Source organism: Saccopteryx leptura, chromosome 2 (assembly GCF_036850995.1).
Source record: "Saccopteryx leptura isolate mSacLep1 chromosome 2, mSacLep1_pri_phased_curated, whole genome shotgun sequence".
Lineage (NCBI taxonomy): Eukaryota > Metazoa > Chordata > Mammalia > Chiroptera > Emballonuridae > Saccopteryx > Saccopteryx leptura.
This window is the reverse complement of record NC_089504.1, coordinates 20,760,331-20,784,998: the sequence shown is the minus strand read 5'-3', so window position 1 is coordinate 20,784,998 and position 24,668 is coordinate 20,760,331. Positions and strand designations below refer to the sequence as shown.

Here is a 24,668-nt window from a genome sequence, read left to right as displayed (position 1 = left end):
TGTTGCCATTTTTCAACAGTCTGTTCTTGTCCAAGAGCGGGACATTTCCCAAGGAGAGGAGGAAGGTTCCGCTTGGTTCCTTAAATCGCCCAAAGCCCCAGCCCAGAGTTCAGAACCCCTCCAACCCCGTGAATTCTTGCAACGTTATCTCCCGGTTGGTTGATGCCAAGGCTGAAAGACATCCTTTTAATGGTTAGAAAGGATCAGTTGCTTAAATGATTTCATGTCAATGTTGTATTTATGGTTTTACAATAAAACAACCTTTAGGAGATGGCCGCGTTTGGTGTTATTTTTGGGGTGTGAGGTTGGACCGTGTCATCCAGTTAGGAGCATCTACTGGTGAGTCGAGATGATGGACCAGAGGCAGGGCACCCGGGGGTGACAGCTGGAGTCCATCCCTAGGGGGACATGCACGTCGGGGTTGATAACTCAACTGAGCTCATTGCCTACCTCCAGCCCCAGACCCGGCTCGGCCAGCGTTTGATGAATGATGGCGGGAGATGGCCAAGGGGAGGCGGGGTCGGTCCCTCCAGGCCTGGCTTATGGTGCACTGTCCCGTGGACAAAAGGATGGATTTAATCTGAATTCTGCAGACCCAATACCTAAGGGACACATCCATGTTCCCCTTGTCCAGCAGTTCTTCATGTTCCTCTTGTGACCCTGTGGCCTTGGCCTCCCGAGTGATGTGTGTGACATCTCTTGTCTGGGGAAGCATCCCTGGCTTTGCCAGGTTCCTGATGGCATCTGCGAGTGCCCTCCGTGGTGAACTGTTGGGACCAGCCTGGGTGGACTGGCCTCACCTCAGGCCTCGCCCAGAGCCTCAGGCTCTAGACACCTGCACATCGATGCTTTGCTTGAATAGAGTCAAGTCAATCCAGAGAAGTCACTGGAAGACGAGCTGTGGCCTGAGTGGTCAGGGAGGAGGGACAACTCCTCCTCACACTGGTCGGCTGCAGCCAGAACACCGTTCAAAGATGACACCGCCATCTTGCTGTGAAAGGAAGGGGAGGCCAGGCACCACAGTGCCGCGCCGTATCCGTCTCCAACTGGGTGCAGGCTGCTTTTGGAGGCAGAGTGTTACTTGGATCAGCTGAACAACACCGCAAGTATAGGTTGCAAGCCGGCCCGGCCTCCCCGAGGGCGGCAGCCCTGCGCCTCGAGCCACCCTCCCGTGGGAGTTTCCTGCCATGAAGCAGACCGTGGCGCCATTCCTGAGCGAGCAGTTGAAATTTCATCACGCTTCTGTGTGGTCTATGAAGGCAGGCGGCGTCCTGTAGCTGACAGCATCCACCCCACACCTCAGAACTTCGCAAATAAGACCAGGCCCTGGCCCAGAGCCCGGGAACAAACAGCTGAAGGGCCAGCCTCTGAGTTACAAAGTTTAAAGAAGGGTATGTTTACTAAGCAGCCACATCTACTTTGTACCAGAAATGAGTGTGACTGCTTTAATAATCCCAGTGAGTCTTCAGGACGGCCACTTCGCTGAGAAGGGTTCTGGGGCCTTCTGAGGTGAGCATCGTGGACCGACCCCTGACCCAGGATCCCAGGTGTGCTCCCACCCCCTGCACCCCTGAGGGATGAAGGCAGGAGCCAAGGGAATTTTTTGTTGGGAACGTTTTTGGCAAGTGTCATGGAGACAAATGCCTCAGGGACTGGGCAGGGCTGGTGACCCACAGAGGAGGCCCTGTCTCCAGGGCCCGGCAAAGTCAGTTCCTGCCCCTCGGCCCAGGGCCCAGGGCTGCTGGACCTTGCTTTTCTAGAGAGTTGCGAAACCCACATTTGTATAAGGAAGGTCTGTTTTTCAACGGCAAATTCAGAACTGTGAAAAACACCTTCTAAGCCACACACCCCATCCATCCACCAGCTGGCCTGTGCACCTGTGGCTTGCACCCTCCGGTTTCAGCATTTGTTCTTCAGGTCACTTCAAATTAGCCCTCTTCAGAGTGGCACCTTCAGACTGCCGTAGGTGGCTCCGGTGTGCGAAGCACGTGTGGAAGGGACCAAGGTATCCACACAGGGTGTGATGACATCTGTTAGTGTCAGGCTGCCGAGTCCGTCTCTCCCCTCTGAACCCGCTACCTGGACCCCACCCATTTCTACCCAGAGAGTCCTGGCCATAACCACACGCGTGCCCCTTAGGACAGCCCTCTCTTTCCCCAAGCTCTAGACTTCAGAGAAGACGGCGGGAGGGAGGACTGTATGTGGTCTGACCAAGGGGGTTGCAAATCTTTCTACACCCAAAATCCTTGCTTCTGGGTTGACCTCTCAACAAGAGACGTGGCATGTCCTCCCTTCTTCCTTCTTGACGGCTCCCTTAAGCAAATGGACTAGTAGCCCGAGAAGGAGCCGTCACTGAATGAGCCCCCAGGCCTCAGCACGCTGGGTACCCCCGTGGAGAAGGGGGCTGACCCTGCTAGGTTCCTGCTGCCCAGTTCAGCCTCCCCGTTCAGGACACAAAGCTGGGCTTTGTTCCCTCAGCGGCAGGCAGCCTCGTGCAGCTGGCCTCTGGCTGGGTGGAGCTAGCAAGAGATATTTATAAATCACATGTTTGTATATTTAGTGTGTCTGACTTGGAGGCTCCTCGAGTCGTGTTCTTGGGCCAGGTGGGTGCCTGAGCCCTTGCATGGCCTACCCATTCTGAAGGGGGGAGAAGCCAGGCCAGACCGAGGGCTGCAGGTTCTGGTCCAGGGCCCCACTGGTCAGCAAGGACAATGTGAGGGTCAGTGAACATTGTCCTAGGGCAAGCGGCCGGAGTGAGGGTCCCAGGAGATAGGAAGGCAAGGGCCTGGTGGCGAAATAGCCCGCAGCTTTTCTTTCTGGTCCTGGCTACTGGTGCTGGGCGCACGGTGTGGCCAAAGGCCAACACTGGAGGGGGTTCCATGTGGCAAAGGACAGGGGAATCATTTCAGGCACTGACCCGCCTGGGCACAATTATTCTGGCCCTGGGTTGCTGGTGACCCATCTGACCTTTCCCAGCAACAATACCCAGAGTGTCCCCCTCTTTTCTAGCTTTATGGAAACAACACTATCCTATTGTATGCCACTGTCAAGATTTATGTTTCATAATTTGCATAGCCGGTTTCACATACAGAAGATAGTTCTGTTCCGTTTCCAACACGGACATTTTTCACCTCCGGGGGAGGGCTAGGTTACTCACCACCACCCGCCCAGCTGGGTCGCCCTCTCCTGTGTTCCCATTCCACCGAGGAAGACAATGAACAGTCAGGATGTGGACTTTCAGGAGCCTGTGATGTGGTTTTTATTTGAACCCAGGTGTCAGCCCGGCCTGCCCAATGTGGGGCGCCGGGATAGATCCTGGCCCGCAGCCTCCCTGCTGTCCTCTGGCTTTGGACCTCTGGCCTCGGACCGGTCAGTTGGAGAAGCGCAGGAGCTCCTCATCTCCTGTGGACACAAGAGACTCGGAGTCGGTGTGGGGCTCACCCGAGGGCCCGTGGGAGGGCGCAGTCGGGAGCAGAGGCCTCTCGGAGGAGGAGAGGCAGCTGGGGCCGACTTGGGGCCTGGGCCTGAGGCCAGGAACTTCTGCTTGCTGAACGACTTGGCATCTCCCAAGTGCATTCCGTAGAAGGATCTGATCGCTGGCCTCTTCGGATTTCCTTGAGGTGCCGCAGCCCAGTGGGGAGAGAAGGCACGGTACTCTTAGCTGGCCGCGGGTCCCTGCTACGCTATCACCGGCACGTCTCGGAGATCCTGCGGCCTCGGGTCCAGACCCCCGTAGGAAGCGACTCTCACAGTACAGTGAGCTGTAATCTCTTTGCTGGTGGAGGGTCTAGCTGTCACCGTGTAAGAAACAGTCTCTGGGAAGCGCAGTCAAGCCAGGCGTGCCCGCCTTGCTCTCCCTCCAGCACCGCCATCGCTAGTGGGACCCGCTGCCTCGGGCTGAGCACCACTGGGCCAGGTCCTGGGGAGTCTGGGCAGTAGGTCCTTCGTCCCGTTTCACAAAAGAGAAAACTGAGGCTAAGACCGGCACTTGCCCAGCATGGCCAGCCCGCATGTGGTGGTGCCAGAATCAGCCCAGTTCGGCCGACTCCACAGACTGCCCTGCGCCTGCCGTCCCAGGTGCCCCATCCAAGCTGAGGGGAAGGCCCAGGGCTATGCCCCATTTTAAAGATGTGAAGCTGGCCCTGGCCGGTTGGCTCAGAGGTAGAGCGTCGGCCTGGCGTGTGGGGGACCCAGGTTCGATTCCCGGCCACGGCACATAGGAGAAGCGCCCATTTGCTTCTCCACACCCCCCCCTCCTTCCTCTCTGTCTCTCTCTCTTCCCCTCCCGCAGCCAAGGCTCCATTGGAGCAAAGATGGCCCGGGCGCTGGGGATGGCTCCTTGGCCTCTGCCCCAGGCGCTAGAGTGGCTCTGGTCGCTGCAGAGCAACACCCCGGAGGGGCAGAGCATCGCCCCCTGGTGGGCGTGCCGGGTGGATCCCTGTCGGGCGCATGCGGGAGTCTGTCTGACTGTCTCTCCCCGTTTCCAGCTTCAGAAAAATACAAAAAAAAAAAAAAAAAGATGTGAAGCTGAGGCCCAGGGAGTGGGTGGGCTGGTCACCTGGTACAGAATACAGAACTCGGCTCTCTAGGCCGCCACCTGCCAGGGCTCTCCCACCTGGACCCCAACAGCCCTTCGGCCCCGCCGGGCACCACGCCGGGCCTCCTCCTACCGTCACCGGGGGCGCCGCAGTACTCCTTGCACTCCTTCTCCGAGTAGAACTTGTTGCCGTTGCCTTGACAGCCCCCGTAAGTAAAGGGGATGCACCGTCCCCGGACGGCATCAAAGGCCCAGAGCTGGATGGAGCCCCTGCAGGGGCCGTGGACTATGGGGAGGTTGCAGGCCGCTGTGGGGTGGGAGGGAGGCACACGGCATTAGGAATCCTCCCAGCTGGCTAACCGGAGGCAAAGGACCGGAACCAGGGGGCCCTGATCATCTAGACCACCTTGTCTCTTCCTGCTAGACTGGGAAACCGGAGCCCGTGAGAAGAAATAACTTGCCTAGAAATAACTACCCGTATCCAAATGGCAGTGCCCATGACTTCAGGAAATGTGCCCTGGAATTCCACCACTGGGACGAGCTCTCTTAGCTACCTGTTCAATGGGCAGGAGGACTGCGGGGAGGACAGCACTGTGAGGCGCGGCGTGTGTGGAGGCAGAGGGCCCAAACTCACCCACAGTGCGGCAGGTCTGCAGACACTCCTTCTCGGAGACGAAGTTGTTGCCATTGCCCAGGCAGCCGCCATATTGGAAAGTCTCACACGCCATGGACGAGCCGTTATAGAAATACCTCTTGATGATTCCCAAGCAAGGGCCTTCTGCATAGCCCAGCTGGCAGGAATCTGGGGAGGGGCAGCACAGCAGTCCTTACTGAGTGCTTCTTGTGTACCTGTCACCAGGCTAGGTGTGTACCATATTTCAACTTACTTAGTTTTCATCTCTGAGCTAAGAAGGATTACCAACTAATTTTATAGATGAGGAAATTGACTCCAAGGTACAGGGGCTTGCCCAGGGTCACACAAAGCTGAGGTTTAAAATCATGTCTTTTGGACTGTAAAGTCAATGCTCATTCCATTCCATAACTTGGGGAGTTACCAGCAACCCACAGACCTACCAGCACCCGTGCCACCAGCCTGACCTCTTCACCCACGCCTTTGCTCTCTCCTCCCCTGAATGCATTGCTCCATACAACCCTACCTAGATACCTGGACACAGCATGAATTCCTTTCATCCATGAGGTCCTGGATCTCCGCACCCCTCCATCCTCTCAGCTACCCCAGCCTGTTAGCTGACCCTCCCTTTCGGGACCATCACTTTCTTCCCTGACTGCCTCTCCCACTTCAGACCAGAAGTTAGTTCCAAAAAGACCTGAGTAGTTTGTCTCTGTGGCTCCAGTGCCCAGCGCAGGGTCTGGGTTGGAGCAGGGTTCAGTGTTTGTGGAGAGTCAGAGAGTGAGTTGTTAGTAAACACTGTCAACTTTCACAAAGCATCCTCACATTCTTCCCCCACCTTGCTCGCACAAGAGCCCTGATGATCAGCTCAGCAGGTTTCTCTCCCATTGTACAGATGAGGAAACCAAGGCTAGGAGGCCACACCACGCAGTGAGACAGACAGGCAGGGCAAGAACTGGCTTGCTGTGGAGCTGAGACCATGCCTCATCTCCTCTCTCCCCTCACAGCCCCGGCCCAGGACAGAGTGCTTGATTTGCCTTTTCTGGGCCTAGTCCTAGACTCTACCAGAAAAAATAAAGAGATGTCATGGTCATGAGGGCAGCCAGGGTGAGCTAGCTGTGGGTCCTTCTTCTCTAGACTATGGCAGGAGGTGGTGAAAGGTGAGTGATCATTACCTTCTTTCTTTCTGAAATCCGTTAGCGGCTGCCCAGCGCCCGATCCTTCCGCTTCCTGGGGCAGCACAGCCCGCCGAGCTCTCTGGGGGAGGAAGAAAGAGGAGCCGTTGCAGGGACCTTGCCACTACTGCTCACCTGTGCCCCTGGGAACGCATAAACCCTTTGTTTCAGGAATCGGTGTAGACAGAAGCACAGCTGCTAGACTGGTTGATGGCCTGTTTTTCAAGAGCGTCAACCTGAATTCCAGAATGGGCTTGCTTCACAGGACAGACTTCTGGTCTGAAATGAAAAAATCAGAACCTCGGAGGTATAACAGTGCTTCACATCCGACCTCCAGCTGAAGTGCCAAGAGAATGTGAGAAGGGGAAAGAAATCGACCCTGGAGCTGGGAACCAGGGGAGGGCGGTCCTCTCCTGCGAGAAACTTGAAGGCATTTGTACACAACGGAGTATGGCAGTGATTGGTTGGTAGGAAAGGCTGCTTACAATGGAAGCTACTTGCGATGGAAAAGCCATCTAGAGAGTAAGGAGGAGGGACCCAAAACTGCCCCTAACACTTCCAGCAGCGGTGGGAGAGACTGCAGAGCAGAGCCCGTTGCCGCGGCCATCTGAGAAGGGATCAATGGGGAAATGCAGGCCACCAGGTAGTCTTCCTGCCCACAAGTGAGACCTGGAATCTGCAAAAGTAAAACCATAATAACCTTCAACTTTGAAGATGTGAGTGAAAGCTGTGATCAGGGACTCCGCTGTCAGCCAGAACCCATCTCAAGCTGGTCGCATGGAGGCCCTTCCTTGGTGAGGGTGAAAGAAAAGAGAAAATTCATGGGACAAACTAAATAATGCAGCTGCTCAGAAGAGTCAGGTTGAGCTGGAGAAATATCTCTACAAAGCACAAGATGGCAGTAAGGAACAGGAGAAAAAACTATCAATGAAATTCAGGATGACATTGAAGCAATATAACAGCAGGCAACAGTTCTGGAAATGAATAACAGGAAAGAAATAGAAAGTTATTGGAAAGGGAAAAGATTCTGTTGAATTTAACCACACAGGAGAAATAATAATAAACTACAGTTTAGAGATTATAAGAAATAAATTCATATTAATAGGAATTCTAGAAGGAGAAGCAATCGATATAGGAATAATAGATGAAAACTTTTCTCAGTTGAAGAAGTTGAGTTGTCCAATTCTAAAAGCTCAAAGGCAATGAGACAAATGTCATGAAGAGCCCCACAGGCCCTGGCCAGTTGGCTCAGCGGTAGAGCGTCGGCCTGGCGTGCAGGGGACCCAGGTTCGATTCCCGGCCAGGGCACATAGGAGAAGCGCCCATTTGCTTCTCCACCCCCCCCTCCTTCCTCTCTGTCTCTCTCTTCCCCTCCCGCAGCCGAGGCTCCATTGGAGCAAAGATGGCCTGGGCGCTGGGGATAGCTCCTTGGCCTCTGCCCCAGGCGCTAGAGTGGCTCTGGTCGTGGCAGAGCGACCCCCCGGAGGGGCAGAGCATCGCCCCCTGGTGGGCAGAGCATCGCCCCTGGTGGGCGTGCCGGGTGGATCCCTGTCGGGCGCATGCGGGAGTCTGTCTGACTGTCTCTCCCCGTTTCTAGCTTCAGAAAAATACCAAAATAAATAAATAAATAAATAAATAAATAAATAGCCCCACGTAGGTATTTCCTAGAGACAAGGACAGAGAGCCCAGTGGCCCTTGGAGTAAATGATGACATTTAATGACAGAAGCTACAGAGCAACATCTGAGGTTGTAAAAGGGAAAAGGTTGTACACCAGGGATTCTTCATTCATGCAAGCTGTTGACCATGTGAAATAAACACAGAAAGAGGCCCTGGCCGGTTGGCTCAGCAGTAGAGCGTCGGCCTGGCGTGCAGGGGACCCGGGTTCGATTCCCGGCCAGGGCACATAGGAGAAGCGCCCATTTGCTTCTCCACCCCCTCCCCCTCCTTCCTCTCTGTCTCTCTCTTCCCCTCCCGCAGCCGAGGCTCCATTGGAGCAAAGATGGCCCGGGCGCTGGGGATGGCTCCTTGGCCTCTGCCCCAGGCGCTAGAGTGGCTCTGGTCGCGGCAGAGCAACGCCCTGGAGGGGCAAAGCATCGCCCCCTGGTGGGCAGAGCATCGCCCCTGGTGGGCGTGCCGGGTGGATCCCGGTCGGGCGCATGCAGGCGTCTGTCTGACTGTCTCTCCCCGTTTCCAGCTTCAGAAAAATACAAAAAAAAAAAAAAAAAAAACACACACAAAATAAATAAATAAACACAGAAAGACATTTTCAGACATGCAAGGATCCAGTAGTTCTCCGCTCGTGTTATCTTTCTGGAGAAAATGACTAATGGAAATAGTCCCACCAATTGAGAAGGGAAAATGGACGATGTGATAGCAAAGAAATGATGGTAAAAGATAAAGCTAATAGAAATATAGAGTTTAGGTTAAATTGTTGTTAGCATGGTTGTACAAACTTAATGTACATGTTAAAAGTAATCCTCAGAACAAAAGGTAGAAAGTATAAGCATCAATCTCAGATAGAATCCACAAAAGGAGGGGTGTAAAAGCCTGGAAGAAAGCAATGGAAGTGTGCTCCATGTCTCTCTTTTGCAAGGAGAGTTATTTACTGATGTTTCATTCTTGACATTGATGAGGCAATACAGATTGTGTTGAGATCTGGATTGAGACGGCAGATGGAAATGTCCCTCAAAATTGCCCTCTTCCAATACCTAACAATTAGCAAAAGAAATGAATCCAAAAAATGCCAGCCCCCAAATATTCATCAGCATTACTCAAACAAGAAAAGGGGCATAATTTAGAGCAAACACTAAAACTGTTGATCAAGGAAATGAATCAGATACTCTGGAGCTAAACACGATGGTCTGGCAAGTCATCCAATTTCTGATAACTCTCCCTAATATGCCAATTCCTGAGAGAAGAAAACTGAGGGGGATCCTAACATTTTCCTCTTCTGACAGAGGAGCAGTGAAAAATGGCTAGTGGGAAGAACAAGAGAATAGACTATAGGCTGACTCCCTCTCAGTGAAGGTTCTGGGGCTATGCAATCTAATGCTCCAGGGTGTGTCACCATGGGACACATGGACATCACTACCTGCCCCAACCAGGAGGAATAAAGCCCACAGAGGATACTTAGCAGTCCTTCAGAAGACAAAGCAAAAGAGGGTTTTCCAACCAACCTTGAACTTCAGGAAAGTGGATGGAATACAAAAACCCAGACCTTACACTAAATTTGGAGGGGAGGAGACTAGGGTCAAATTTAGTGGGTAAAGAGCCACGGAGTAAATGAAACTTCCTTACCCCACTGCATCAGAACAAACAAAGTCTGGCTAAAACTGAATAAGCAGGAGCAAGATAAAAAGAAGTGTACTAGAAACTACCCAGACACACTTCAGAAATAATGAATAAATAGCCTGACTAGAGAAAGAGCCCATCGTGAACTGGTTAGACTTGACCTCACGGGTGAACTTCAGCTGTCTGTCACAGTTGGAGATAGCTAAAGAAAGCCCTCTCACTCAAGGTATGTTCCCTTCTCCGACTGATCACCATGGAGGGATTAAGGCCCCGCCCCTCAGCACTCTCATGAGACAACTCCCAAGGGCGCCCCTAGTTCCAGAGCTCCCTAGTGGTTTGGCTGAGGCATTATGACGGTATCACAGCTCTACTTCTCCCTCTGCCCAACCTCCCCTTCATCCCTTCCCTTCCACAGGTGTTGATCTAAAGCACCTCGCCTGTGACACCATCTCAGAAGACATAACTCAAGGAGGAGAAGGAAATTCCTTAATGGCCTCAAGCTATAGAATGACTTAATAAGGACATGCATTTATTAAAAACAAGATTCAAAGATGAAAAGGTAGATAACAGAATAAAATGAGAGGAGAGAACCAGGCTTAACCAAATTGAGAACTCAGACAACATAAATTCAGGCAGAGTGAATAAATTAGAAATAGTAAGGAGCAGCATGAAATGGAATGACTGTCATAGAAGAAAGCTAGGTGATAATCCCAGTGAATACAGATGAAAGTAATTTGAGAGAAACTAGGGGATGTGGAAGACAGAGATGCTCCAGGAGGAAGAACAAGTGTTCTGAAGGCAGCAAAATCCAACGAAGAGAATGGAGGATGACTTTCATACCATGCAAGAAAGTTTTCTGAAATACAGAGAAATCTAATTGGAGCATGTTGTATTCTAGGAAATTCTGATATGGAATTCTCTACACTAAGACATGTCCTCATTAAGACGTTGACTTCAAGAATAAACTCTGTCCAGGCATCTGGGCAGAAGAAGCAAAGTGCTTACAAGGAGAAGAAATACCAGGCTGGCCTCTGGCTCCCCACAATGATAACGCTTGAGAACAATGGAGCAAGGTAGGCGGAGCTTTTTCTGAGGGAAAGAAAACAAAGGCAAGATTTTCACACCCACTGTCACTCAGGTGTGAAGGACACGAGCATTCTCAAACAGGGAAGAATTCAGGTATTAAAACACTCATGAACCCTCCTCGAAAATACCACTAGGTAAAGAAATTGCACTAATTAAGAGAGTGCTAGAAATAAGTAACTCAGGAACAAAGAAGCTGTGGTTATACTCACTAAGGGTGAGTGTAGAGTCCATTAAAATATAGAACTGCTACTAAATGCCTGGGAATTATGGTGACCTCAGTAATCTGAACAATGTAAAGAAGAAGAGGACAGGAAGTGACACAAAGTTTAAGAGTCTAACATTTATCTTTTAAAAAAATTTTTAATTTATTCATTTTAGAAAGAAAGGGTGGGGAGGGGAGAAGCAGGAAGCATCAACTCCCATATGTGCCTTGACCAGGCAAGCCCAGGGTTTCAAACCGACAGCCTCAGCATTCCAGGTCGACACTTTATCCACTGCGCCACCACAGATCAGGCAACATTTGTCTTTCAAATCCTAGAGACAACAGATATCCTCTAAAGTATATCCAGTAATACCAGCCTCTTTAATGTTTTTCATAACCTTGACTTTACTTAGAGCTTTAAGAAATCAATCCCAGGTGTGACCTGTGGTGGCGCAGTGGACAAAGCCTCAACCTAGAGCACTGAGGCCACCAGTTCAAAACCCTGGGCCTGCGTGGTCAAGGCACATATGGGAGTTGATGCTTCCTGCCCTTGCCCTCCTCCCTTCTCCCTCCCTCTCTCTCTCTCTCCTCTCTAAAATAACTAAATACATAAAATCTTTAAAAAAAAATAATAATGTCTTCTGCCTGACTAGGTGATGGCACAGTGGATAGAGCATCGAACTGAGATGCAGAGGACCCAGGTTCGAGACCCCAAGGTCACCAGCTTGAGCGTGGGCTCATCTGGTTTGAGCAAAGCTCACCAGCTTGGACCCAAGGTCACTGGCTTGAGCAAGGGGTTACTCGGTCTGCTGAAGGCACATATGAGAAAGCAATCAATGAACAACTAAGGTGCCGCAACAAAAAACTGATGATTGATGCTTCTCATCTCTCTCCGTTCCTGTCTGTCTGTCCCTCTCTCTGACTCTGTCTGTCTCTGTAAAATAAATAAATAAATAAATAAATAAATAAATAAATAAATAAAAATAAATAAATAATGTCTTCTAATGTTTAAAAAAAAAGAAATTAATCCCTTGTGGTGAAGAAATATCTACCTGAGGTTCAAGAAGTCCACTTCATTTTTTCAAAATTCAAATAAAACATTTAAAGCTTTTAAAAATTAGCAGTAGCATCTTTGATACAACTCTAGTTAATAAGAGTATATCAAAATCTGTGCATCGTTCAATCTTTCCGCTGTCTGTCTTTCTCCCCACATGCATGCATGTCTAGATTCCTGGAATGAGATTGTTTTGGGGTGGTGGAATTAAAAAAACAAACTTTTGTTAATACCTTTCTGCATTATTTTAATTCTTTATAATGAGCATATGTTAGTTTTATAAAATCAATGTAATTTTAATCAAAAAATGTAGAAGCACCTGACCAGGCAGTGGCACAGTGGATAGAGCTTCGGACTGGGATGCAAAGGACCCAGGTTCAAGACCCTGAGGTCACCAGCTTGAGCGTGGGTTCACTTGGTTTGAGCAAAAGCTCACCAGCTTGGACCCAAGGTCGCTGGCTCGAGCAAGGGGTTACTCGGTCTGCTGAAAGCCCGCGGTCAAGGCACATATGAGAAAGCAATCAATGAACAACTAAAGTGTCGCAACAAAAAACTGATGATTGATGCTTCTCATCTCTCTCCATTCCTGTCTGTCTCTGTCTATCCCTCTCTGTGACTCTCTCTCTCTGTCCCTGTAAAAAAAAAAAAGTAGAAGCAAATAATATGTTAATTTAATTCTAAGCAGAAATAAGGACATTGTCTTTTGCTTTCTTGTTTTGTTTTCAATTTTCAAGAACACGTTTCTAAAGATATATATTTATACACACATATACATAATCAGCAGAATAAATTAGGATATGTAATTTTTAAGTAATCAGGAATAAAAGAATGAATACAGCTTAATCAATTCAGCAAAAAGCAGGAAGATAAAACAGAAGACGAAGAAATCCCAAAATATCAAAAGGTTGTATGGGAGTTCCACCCTACGGTTAGGAAGGCTGGCTGCTCTCAGCTTTGCTGTCTTTAGAAAGATCAATTTGCCTGACCAGGTGGTGGCGCAGTGGGTAGAGCATCGGACTAGGATTCAGAGGACCCAGGTTTGAGACCCCGAGGTCGCCAGCTTGAGCACAGGCTCATCTGGTTTGAACAAAGCTAACCAGCTTGGACCCAAGGTCACTCGGTCTGCTGAAGGCCCGCGGTCAAGGCACATATGAGAGAGCAGTCAGTGAACTAAGGTGTTGCAACAAAAACTGATGATTGATGCTTCTCATTTCCCTTCGTTCCTGTCTGTTTGTCCCTATCTATCCCTCTCTGACTCTCTTTCTGTCTCTGTAAAAAACAAACAAACAACAAAAAAAAAACCTAAAAAAAAAGAAAGATTAATTCGTTTTATTTTCATTTATTGAGTATTGTTATTCCATTGTTAAATACTTTACTGTTTTTAGGCACTATGCTAAGAGCTATTCTAACATGTCACTAAATTCTAGCTCCTGGAAAGTAACTACACCACTTCATATGCGAGAAAAGTGAGGTCCAGAGGAAGCAGCAACTAGTCTAAGAGGCAGAACCAAGACTGAGCCCAGGTGGGACTGACTTCAAAACCCATCCCCCCACCCCCACCTCACGCCCCTGCCCCCGCTGCCTTCCCTCAGCTCCTCTCTATGTGCGAGCCCACCCACCACCAGCAGGCCCTAAGCAAGGGCAGCAGAAATCAAGGGGGCAGGGAGGGGGCAGAGTAGAGAAGAAAGGTACTCACTGGGGGTGAAGTGGTCACTGGTTCCTGTTCCCCTGGGACACACTCTCCTAGGTCAGAGGATAGGCGACAGAGGTGAATAAGAGGACCACAACTGGGGGCGTCATCCTAGACCGGAGAGGGCTTTGCTTCTTTCTCAGTGCTGACGATATGCCAGGTGGGTGTCGCCCTGGGAACTGTCTTGTGCATTAGCCCACTTTGTGAATGGCCCCACCTGCAGGGCTGGCTGAAAATCATTCATCAGAAAAGCTTCAGGCTGGTGGCTGCGCCGTCATCACCACCTGCATCATCTCCACGCGGCGTCAGCACCACCTGCGTCGACTCCACCCCACCACCGGCATTTCATCAGCACCATCACAACGGCCACGGCTAAGGTTTGATGAGCACTTACTAGACACCAGGCACGGCTCTACTGTATATCATGGCTTTATCTCACTGACTTCTTACAGCAACTTAAAAGGGAGACATTATTATCCTCATTTTACAGATGAGGAAAATGAGGCTCTGGAAGATCGGCTAGCCAGAAGCCAGCCACATAGCTCAACTGGAACCTAGGTGCTCTAACTCTGAAGGCCACGCTCTTAACCTTAACGCTCTATCACCTCCTGAGAGGTACCTATGGATTCTGGACGGCTGCTCACTTAGACACGCAGCGGTAGAGTAACCCTGAATTGGTTCTCGTCCAGGCTGTGCCAGGTACACGCTGCCTGACATGGAGCAAGTCCAGGGCCCCGGCCGCCTTCCCTGTAAGGAAGGACTGTAGCTCTGCTTATCTCGGAGGGTTGCCAGAAAGACGCAGGGGCTAGGAAGGTGTTTTTTTTTGGGGGGGGGGGGGGTCGTGAAGGATGAGGAGGAGACAGAAATGTGAGGTGGGGTGGGGGTGCCATTTACCTCTGTCGGCCAGTGTGAAGATGGCGTCCTCAGGAATGCCCACACTCATGGCAACCTCCCTGAACTCCTCCAGCAGGCTCGCTCGAAGCTGAGGCTGCCGCCCTGCAAATGGGAGCAGAGAGGACGCCTGGAACCCCATGGCTAGGCTGGCAGGACCTGAGGTTATTGTGCCCAGTGATTTTCACTTCGGGGAAGTCTGGAACTAGTGGTCCAATTTAATCCCTTCAGTACCCTATGGAAAGATCAGCCCCAGAGAAGGAAGGCGTGACCCTCCCAAGCTCCCGGCCAGGTCAGGGCTCTCCACGGGTTCCTGCCAGGGCCTGCCAGCTCTGGAACTCTCTGGGTCTGAAGTTTTAGCAATCAAAAGAAGGGGAGCCCTACCTCCTCCAGGCAGAGTGAATGTTCTCACATTTCCTGTAACTGAAGTTTTGTCAGGAGGAGGAAGCAAAACTCCCTGTTCCACCTGCTCCATTGATCCTAAACCCGGGTCTTCTCTCATTCCCAACCCCAGTGAGCTCATCTAGTTCCAGGTCGTTACCATAGAGCTTGGCAGTAATGGTGGGTCCGTGGTGGTGGCTTAATTTCTTGGTCAGAATAATGGCATACTCATCATAGTTGGTATGAACCACATAGGGCTCGATGGTGATGTTCCATTCTGCATGGAAGAGGCAGGGAGACCAAAGGCTTAGTGGTCAGAAGGCTCTCCTAGCCTAAGATCCTTCACCTAGTCACCCACACATCATCCATCCAGCCATCCTGTCCACCCGTCTCTTCTGCAGACACGGCTACCTATTCACCCATCTGTATACCTCCTCCACAGAGCCATCCTCCCTTCATCCGCCGTCATTCCATCCGCCCATCTTCCCCATGTATCAATCCCTAAATCTATCCAGTTTCTTTCCTCCCTCCCTTTTTCTTCTTTCCCTCCTTTCCTTCTTCTTTCCTCCATCCATTAAATCATCAACTTATCTATTAAATGATTGATTAACTCACTTATCTGCCAGCTGCACACATGTATATTCATCTACCAAACATTTCCTTATTCTTTCACTCATTCATTTGTCCAACCATCCACTTGCCTAAACATTTATATATTCAACCCCTAATGCAGTTATTTGACACACAGAGCATATTCAATAAATATTTGCTGGATAAATGAATAAATTCATGTCCAAGTCCCTCTGTCGCTTAGAACTATGCACACTAAACATGCTAGATGCTTAGCAAATTCCTATCAGCTGGTTGCAGGTGTCTAATGAAAACTGATGAAATCTTGATGCTATCCTCACATCCACACCATTGCTCTAATTCTGGATGTGCCCGTGCATGGGGGGCGGGTGAGGTAAAGAAATGGAGGAGGAGAAGGAGGAGGAGGAGGAGGAGGAGGAGGAGGAGGAGAAATTTGGAGGAAGACTAGATGACATCTCAGAAAAATGGGAGGAAAGGTTATAGGGGGAGAGAGAGCGGAGAGAAAGGGAACGAGAGCTTAAGACATTAAGGTATTTTTTCAGCAAAGGAGAGAACTGTGGGTGTCTCCTTTGGCTCATCTTACTGGATTTGCGATAGAGGAACCTTCCATCGGTGTCTGTTTTATCATAATCCCCAGAGATCTCCTCACAGACGCCTTTCCTGGAAATAGCAAATCAGAAGGACGGTCAATCTGGGTAGAGACCATGGTCCTGACACCCCCTTCTTCTTCCAGATCTTTCCCAAATGTCTTTTTTTTTTTTTAATTGGTAAGTAACATTTTCAAATATCTTGTTTAAACTTTACACTAGCTCTGGGAAACACCCATTTCACATATGAGGGGACAGAGGGACAGAGAAAAAAGGGACTGATCCGTGCCATCTCTTGGCAAAGCCAGTACTAAAAATCAGCTTCCTGATCCAAATCTTCCCGTTATACTGAGGCATGGGAAGACAGAGCGGTAGATTAAGGCCTTCATTTGTCACTCCGTGTCCCTCTTGCCTCAGTTCCCTGAGCTGCGAAATAGTGGTGATGATGGTTTCTACCTCACACTGTGGCGGGGAGGACCGGTTGAGATATTCATGTAAAGAGCTTAGAGTAAGTACGAGGCACAGCTTAGCTATTATTGATACAATGATCCTTACTTACTGAGCAGCATCCACGTGCCAGCCACTGTGCTACCTGCTGGGGATATGGAGGAGGGCAAGACAGACCCTGTTTCCTGGGGAGCTGACAATTGAGCCGGACAGGTGGGCAAGCCAGAGGCAAAGGCAATCAGTGTGCCATGTGGGGAAAGCACGAGGTACTTCAAGAGTACAAAGGAAGGCATGTAATCTGAGCCTGTGGGGGGTTAAGGAGGGCTTCCTGGAGGAAGTGACGTAGAACTTGAGGTTTTCCCAGTAGAAGGACCAAATGGTGCAAAGGCTAAGATAGGGGATGAAGGATTCCAGGAACTGAAAGAAAGTCCACGTGGGTGGGTCACAGAGTCCATAGGAGAGAGTGGGGCAGGGAAGGCCACATCAAAGGGGTGGGATTTTATTCCCACGGACAGTAGGGGAGCTATAGGAAAGGTTTAAACAGATTTTATCTCTTTAGAGAGAGAAAAAGAGGGAGGAGAAGTGGGAAGCATCAACTCGTAGTAGTTGCTTCCCATATGTACACGTGTTGACCAGGCAAGTGCAGGGTTTCAAACCGACGACCTCAGTGTTTCAGGTCGATGCTTTATCTACTGCGCCACCACAGGCCAGGCAGCAGATTTGAGGTTCTGAAAGGTCTTTCTGGTTGCTGGGTGAGGGATGGATTGAACGGAAGGTTCAAGATTAGAGGTGGAGGAAAATGCAGAGCGGCTGTTGTGGACAACCAAGAAAGAAAAGAAGGTGACCTGGACCAACGTTGGTGGCAGGGAACAGGGTGGGGGGTGGGGGGGAGAAGAAGTGAACAGATTGGAGGGATTTCGGAAGGGCATGGGCAGGCAGGGCTTGCTGTGGACTGAGTGGTCTGTGGCAGCGAGAAGAGTGTAGCCATCCCTCTTCTGCCCAGCTGTCCAGGTTGGGGCCCTGGTGGGTAGAAGTGCCCATGCTGGGCTAAGGGACGCCCAGGAGTCAGAGCTGATCGAGAAATACACCTAGCATTGGAGGCACTGCCCCTGAGGTGCAGAGGGGACGATTAGAAAGGACCCCTAGTGGTGGAACAGAGCAGAGGGATCTCACTCAGAGGCCGGGGCCTGGCTGGAAGGAGAGGTGCTTTTCCAGGTCATGCTGGTAACTGAAGCCAGGGCGATGTGCTGGTGGCCCCCGGTCCCTCTCATCCCTCCCACCCCCTCCCCCAGCTCACCGCCACCGGGTGCTGGTCGTGCTGATCTGCCTCTCCGTCGCGCCCTCCCTCAGCAGCAGCGTGCTCATGGTCAGCCTGTCCTTGATCCTCACCAGCCACGGGCAGGTGGAGCCTATGGCCACGTGGAACCATTTCCCGTAGAACTAGGAGGCAGCCACAATACTGAGGGTCAGGGTTTGCCTCAGACCTCGAAGGAGACTCGGTGGGTGTCTGCTCTCCGCCCTCCTCTGAAGGACTAATCCTTTTCCGTGATAACATCTTTTAGCTAATGGGAGGCCACATGGCTTCCAGGGAGGAGTGTGTGTGTGTGTGGGGGGGTGTTTTACAGTGGAATTCAGGCATGTGCCAAGCTGAGAAGGGGATGTTCAGTGGGGTCCCACCTGCCTGGCAGAAGGCCTTACTTTATTGTGATCTGAGGTCTGTGCTGTTCACTTGGGTGCGGTCCAAAACCTGGCACTTCAAGAGCAGGACTCAGGGGACAGGTTGCAAGCAGCCCAGCCCGGGCTCCAGGTTAGAAGGTGGCTCCTTCCCTTGAGCTGATGCAGGACAAGCCTGCACCCTCTTTCTCCTGACTGCACACCAGAGAGTTGAGAGGACCCTCACGTTCCTGCAGAGGGCCACTGAGATCTCCGGCTCTTCTCCATCCCAGACCACCTTCGGGCCCTGCTCCTCACACCCCTCCACCCACGACACTTCCTCAATCCACACGATGCCATAGCTGGGGGGTCTAAAAGGCCCTCCTACTCATGTGGAGGCTAAGCCCTGAGTAGACAAGGTCCTGTTCCAGGTCAGCCAGCGATCCCGCAGAGCTGGGCCTGGATAGCCCCAGGGCTCCCTGCCCACAGCGCCCTGCCCAGGCCTCTAATTCCCACCAGCCCCGATCCTTGACCTGCTTCTCTTCTCCCCACAGCCCACATGCCTGCCCTGGGCCACCCCAGGCCTGTGAGGGCAGAGGACCCAGGACAGGCTAACATGCTGTGGGATATGGTGAGTGGTTAAAGGGTGAGGGCTGGGGTGGGGTAGGTGGGAAGAGGCCTGAAAAGCAAGGCATTGTGGGGCCTTCCGGGGCAGCAGTCAGCACAAAGCCTTCTCCGGGGTGGGTTCTAATCGAAGCACAGTTTCCCCTTGGAACCTGAGAGGACAGGTTTAAATGTGAGGGCGTTCAACTCAGGATGTCAAAAAAAGTCCCACAGAATAGCAGGTGCAGAGTTGCCGTTTTAACAAATCCCAGACTGTTTGAGCAGGAAAAACTTTTGGGGACCCAGCCCTGGAGTTCCAGATGGGGAGAATGAGACCCCAAGGGAGGTATGACGTGCCCCCCAGCAAGGCCCAGCTGCTCAGACACAGCTGTCACCCCCAGAGAGGCCAGCCTCACCCGAGAGAGGTCGAAGTTCTCCTGCACTTGGATGTCGTCGGGCACTGTCGGCACAGGGTTGGCCCTCACCGCCAGGCAGGCGGTCAGCAGAAGCAGGGCCCCGAGACTCCTCATGGCTCTGGCTCCACTACCCACGGGGTCACTCACGGGCTCAGTCCCGGGACAGAGGAGCTCCTGCCTGAGGCAGCTGCGAACTGAGGCTGGGGAGGGGGCGTGTGGCTCGTGAGTGAGCCTGCTGTTTGCCCTGCTGTTTGCCAATCAGGGCCCCAAGGCCGGGTCCGATCGATCCCTTGGAGGGCCCTGGCTCGTGTCAGTGGTCCAAAGAGGCCAGGGTGTCTGTTTTAGAGGAGACATTGGCCAAACACAACAGGGCCCGGATGCAGCCCCGGTTGGGCTCACCCCCAGAAATGCTTTCCCAGAGGCCCCCCACATGTCACAGGGGCATGCGATAGAAGACACTGGTAGCCCTGACCTTTCCTGCTGGGTCATTCCATCTCGACTTCACACTCCCATGAGTTAGAAGGGGAAGCCTCATAGGGTCCGTTTCTCACACAGGAAAATTGAGGCCCAGGGAGAGCAAGTGACTTATCAGGGACCACAGGGAAGTCTATATCCTGTCCCCTTCATTCCTTCTCTCTCCTCTGGTTTCCTATAGCCCCAGCAATCACAGTAGAATAACAATGATGACGATGGCGATGATGATGATGATGATGATGATGATGAAGAAGAAGAAGAAGAAGAAGAAGATAACAGCTTCCATTCCCTGAGTGCCTGCTCTGTTCCAGCATCTAACACTTCCTGGGGATGACAGCCAATCCCAACGACCACCCCGTAAACTAGGGGCTATTTTCCCCCACAGACACAGAATTTGAGTCTCCAGGAGGCAAGTGACTTGCCCAGGGTCTCACAGCTGGTGAGTGGCGTTGCTGGGAGGGGCAGCATTTGGTGGTTGTGAGCATGGACTCAGGAGCCCGACTGCCTTCTGTGTGACTCACCTGCTGTGTGGCCTTGAGCAAGTGACTTTGCCTCTCTGTGCCTCGTGGTTTTCTCATCTAGAAATGGAGATAATAACAGTTCCAGGGGAATAGCACTGCCCTGAGGACTAAAGGAGTTAATGCTGTGAAGCGTGAGGACAGTGGCCAGCACATAGTCAAGCTGCGTATGCTTGTAGCGGGTTGAATAGCATCCCCCAGATTCATGTGCACCCGGAAACGCAGAATGTGACCTTATTTGCGGAGGTAATTAATTAAGGGGAGGTCATCCTGGATGAGGGTGGACCCTAAATCCAATGACTGGTGTTTTTCTAAGAGCAGGGGAGGGAACTTTAGACAGAGACACGCAGGGAAGACGGTCACGTGAAGACGGAGGCAATGACAGGCAAGGCCAAGCGCTGCTGGCGGCCACCAGACGCTAGCAAGAGGGGAGGATTCTTCCCTAGACTCTTCAGGACAGACAGGGCCCTGCTGACAACTTGGGGTCAGACTTCTAACCAGAACTGGGAGAGAATAGCTTTCTGCTGTGTTGAGCCCCCACCCACCACCCCCTGCCCTGATCTGTGGCATTTTGTTAACGGCAGCCTTAGGAATCAATACAGTATTCATTAAAAATTTAAAATTTGAATGGAAAAAACTGTAAACCCTAGGTCTGTTTGTCTCCAAAGCTCGCACTCTCGCCAGGGACCCTGCAGGCTCCCTGTGTGAAGTGCTCTTCTCCTGGGGTCAGAGCTGCTGTCTTGAACTTGGCATGGAATATTCCATACACACAGCAGCCTCCCTTCTGCACAGCTGGGAATGACCCCTCCCCTTCAGACAGATGGTTCCTTCAGCGGGACGCCTGTTCTTGTGAGAATCTAGACCCCACACTCACACATACACACATAGGGGCACCAACAAAGGGTGCATCGTGTCCCCTCTGGTAGAGCCACCCAACACATTTGTCATTCACCAGTATCAGAAGCAGGGTTTCTCTAGTCATCTTAAATGAATGTGCTTTCTCTGCTCCAACAAAAACAGCTTGGCTCCTGATGGTGTCTCTTTTTGCTTTGGCTGCCAGGAAGCTCAAAGCCATGTTACAGATTTAATCAAAGCAGTTGTGTTGGCTTGTCTTTCGGGGGCAGTTGTCTTCACTGTGTTCACAAAGTCTTCTAAGGCTTGGGTGGTGGTGGAGGTAAGGAGGCGGTCTGGCTGAAGAGGAGTGTGGAGAAGCGGGAGCCGGAAGCCCTGGCTTCCTGTGCTGTGTGACTTTGGGGTGCCTTTCCCTCTCTGAAGCCCACTTTCCTCATCTGGGCGATGACAGCCCCTGTTCTGTCTGCTAATGTGTGTGACACTGTCTTCCCTGTGTGATAGACTCAGGGCGTGTCTGTCTTTGGAGAAACCAAGCCTGGTACAAGAACGAAAAAACAGTGAGCCATTAATCATTGAAACAGGGCGCCCTATTGTGGTTGCCTCCAGCAGACCACGATGGCTCCTCTGATCTGCACTGTGGGTCTGCCTTATCAGGACTGTCAACCCCACTGGCTCATGGGAAGCCCAAGGCACACGGAGTGAAGAAGAATGCGGGACAGGGCGGGCTGCTTATTCAGGTACTCGGCCTATCCTGGGGGAGTGGAGAGGCCAGAGGCCCGGCCAGGATATTGATTTCTTCTGCCCCCAGGGATGTTTGCTGTCTCTCAAGATTATTAACCAGCACAAACAGAGGTAAAAATGCTGCCAAGGCCCACTGGACTTTGCGCTGGTTTTTAAAAATTAACTCAGGATGCAAAGATGCACGGCTGGCAGTGGTCAGGAGGTGCTGACCCCTCTTCCCTCTCTGGCCATTGGGGTGGGGGTATGGAGGCTCTGGGGTCCCTGCCCTCCTTCCTAGGCTGTCCAGGGATCCAAGAGTCCACAGGGACTAGCCAGGGTCTGGAACCATATCAAGGGGAGGGGAAGGGCCTGCCCCATGTAGGAGGCCTCAGCCCCAGAGGTGCCCTGAGCAGTGGGGAAGAGAGGCCTCATTTTCAAGTGAAAACACAAGCTCAGAAAGGGAATGGGACTTGTTCGAGGTCATCCAGCTTGTGGCTGAGCTGGGGACCGGATCAGTCTGACTTCCAACTCCCCCGCTTACCCCCACCACGTATTCCTTTGTCCATTCATTCATGCATTCACTCACCAAACACACAGCAGGTGTCTGGGGGCGAGGACTGGCTGGGGAACGCGAAAGGACGAAAGGACTCTCGGAGCTCGATGAGACTGAGATGGGATGGGGACTGCAGTGACGGGGGCAGCCAAGGTGGGGGGAGGGGAATCTAACCTGATGCGTGGGAGTTAGCCAGACAGACGTGCACGTGTATGTGGGGGGAGAGGGTATTCCAGACAGAAGGAACAGCAACTACAGAGGCTTAGAGGAAAAAGAGGGAGAGAGAGAGAGAAATGCATTTGGAATACAAAAACCAAAACAAACCAAAAAAACATGTAGGTCTGGCGCTTGGGGACAGAGGGGCGTGGCAAGACGAGGCTGTGGGCGTGGCGGAAGCCCAGCGGTTAGGATTGTGATGCCAGGCTAAGGGGCTTGCTCTTTATCGGGAGTGCAGCTTTTCAGAGGGAGTGGCCATTCAGATTCTTAATCAGGAGAGATCAATGGGGAGGCCCTGGGAGTGAGAGGCCCAAGAAAGCAACTCCCTGGGGGATCTTTCCAGAGAGAAGGACCAAGCTGGGCCACTGGGTCCTGGTGACTGGACCAGCAAGGGACATCAAGGACATTGGTGTGATCAAGGTTCAGGCCTTCCTCTGCTAATGGCGGAAGGAGATAGCGGGGTGGCCGCCTTTCCCTGTGAGGAGGTGCCTGACCCCGCCCAGCTCCCTCGGACTTGGAACCAAAGCCTGTCCATTCATGGCAAAGCTGGAGGTGAGCAGCATCCAGGACTCTGTGCAACGGGAGAGAAGGTGTCTCACAGCCCCGCGATGGCTAGGCTTTGTTACGCATTCCTCGCCCGTGTTCCAAAAAGCTAGGCCACTCAGAGACTTGGGTCCCAGTTCTTGTAACTTGCTGGGTAACTTCCTTCCCACCCTGGCCCCGCCTTCCACATCTAGACCTCCAAACGAGGGTAATAATAATTCACTTCATAGGGCTTAAGTAAGAACCAAATGAGGGGCATTTGTGAAAGTGCTCCCCAAGTGTATACACTGGAGGGACCTCTGTCATCACAGGCATTCAGCACAGCTTTGCGGTGCCCGGTCAGCCTCATACAAACTGCAGAAAGGCGCGAGCATCCCATGTCCACTAGAGGGCAGAAGAGGACTTCTAGAAAGACCACGGGTTTGCTGACAGGTCGCGTAGTCCCGGACCAGCAGCCAGAGGCTAAGTAGCAAAAGTCACAGAACTGTTCTGACCAAAGAACTTGTCACTGGAGCCTTCTTAAAATGGTGAGCATAAAACATCCAAATTCTACCCTACCCATCCCCACCCCAGCTACAAAGCTGGATGCTTAGGTGGGGCCCCTTTAAAAAGAGTTCCTGGGGAGATCCTCCTGGTGAGCTAGAACTGGATACAGCTGTTCTAGACCACAGGTGGCTGTAACCTGAATAATCACCTGATGAAGGTCCTACAGTGTGGGACGTGCCAGGCCCCGTGCTGGAACTCCACAAGCCCGTCTCACTGAATCCTCCCCTTAAGGTGCTATCATTTTACTATAATGGTAGCCACATTTTGCAGATGGGGAAACTGAGGCTGAGAAATCAGGTGATCCAGTGTCAAAGGGTACCCAGCCGGTGAGTAGCAATTCAAACCCTGCTCTGTCTCCCTGATGCCTGAGTCTCTCTCCTGACCTCCCAGACCCTGTTCCTGATAAACAGCAGGACCGTGGGCCGTGTCCTTTCAGAAACCTGGAGCAGGGGGTGGGCCGTTTCCCTTCACTGGACTCCTCCCAGCTGGAGTCAGGCTTGTGTGAGTCTGCCTCTCCTTTCCGCAGCCCAGAGCATGCTCAGTGCCTGCCACACTGAAACCTGACCCTCCTCTTCCCCTTCAGGGCCCAGCACTGTACTGGGCACTTAGTCGGTGCCCACTGAACACATGTTAACTGACTGACTTAGAACTGTAAGGTCAGACTGCAATAAGGACCACCCAACTAGAGGACAGCTGAGGGAGACGGGGAGAGTAAAACCCTCCCCACGTCCTTGAAGAATGACCAAGGAATGAGTGACTGATGCAATAAATGATATGACTTAAAAAGTGAAGAACCCTTGCTCTGTGGTGGCTTTTCCTTGTGTCATCAATTTTAAATTAGTCTGTGTCCCTGGGAGGATTCTCAGGGCTTCGTCTGGCAGAATGATGGTTAAGCAGCTGAACTTTGCACCCAGACAGACCTGGTTTCCAGTCATCACCATGACCCCTTGCCACCTGTGTGGTCTTAACTAAGTTACCCTACTGTTCTGAATCTGAGTCTTTTCCTCTGG

At 51.7% G+C, this 24,668-nt stretch overlaps 1 protein-coding gene across 1 annotated transcript; it reads right to left on the bottom strand.

Moving 5' to 3' along the window:
* Nucleotides 1-3,232: 3,232 nt before the first annotated feature.
* AMBP (alpha-1-microglobulin/bikunin precursor) lies at nucleotides 3,233-19,457 on the bottom strand. Its single transcript, XM_066367363.1, has 10 exons — nucleotides 19,237-19,457; nucleotides 17,862-18,004; nucleotides 16,114-16,190; nucleotides 15,100-15,216; nucleotides 14,562-14,663; nucleotides 13,674-13,720; nucleotides 6,344-6,425; nucleotides 5,172-5,339; nucleotides 4,671-4,844; nucleotides 3,233-3,402 (listed from the first exon to the last, which is right to left on the bottom strand). The coding sequence occupies exons 1-10, from the start codon at nucleotides 19,348-19,350 to the stop codon at nucleotides 3,371-3,373; spliced, it is 1,056 nt and encodes a 351-aa protein (XP_066223460.1). The 5' UTR covers nucleotides 19,351-19,457; the 3' UTR covers nucleotides 3,233-3,370.
* Nucleotides 19,458-24,668: the final 5,211 nt, after the last annotated feature.

Coding starts and splice junctions, on each gene's coding strand:
- AMBP (XM_066367363.1), bottom strand. CDS start 19,350: ATGAGGAGTCTCGGGGCCCTGCTTCTGCTGACCGCCTGCCTGGCGGTG. Junction 14,664..15,099: donor CATTACTGCCAAGCTCTATG/GTAACGACCTGG, acceptor TCCCATTTGCAG/GGCGGCAGCCTCAGCTTCGA. Junction 6,426..13,673: donor CAGTGACCACTTCACCCCCA/GTGAGTACCTTT, acceptor TTCCTCCCCCAG/AGAGCTCGGCGGGCTGTGCT.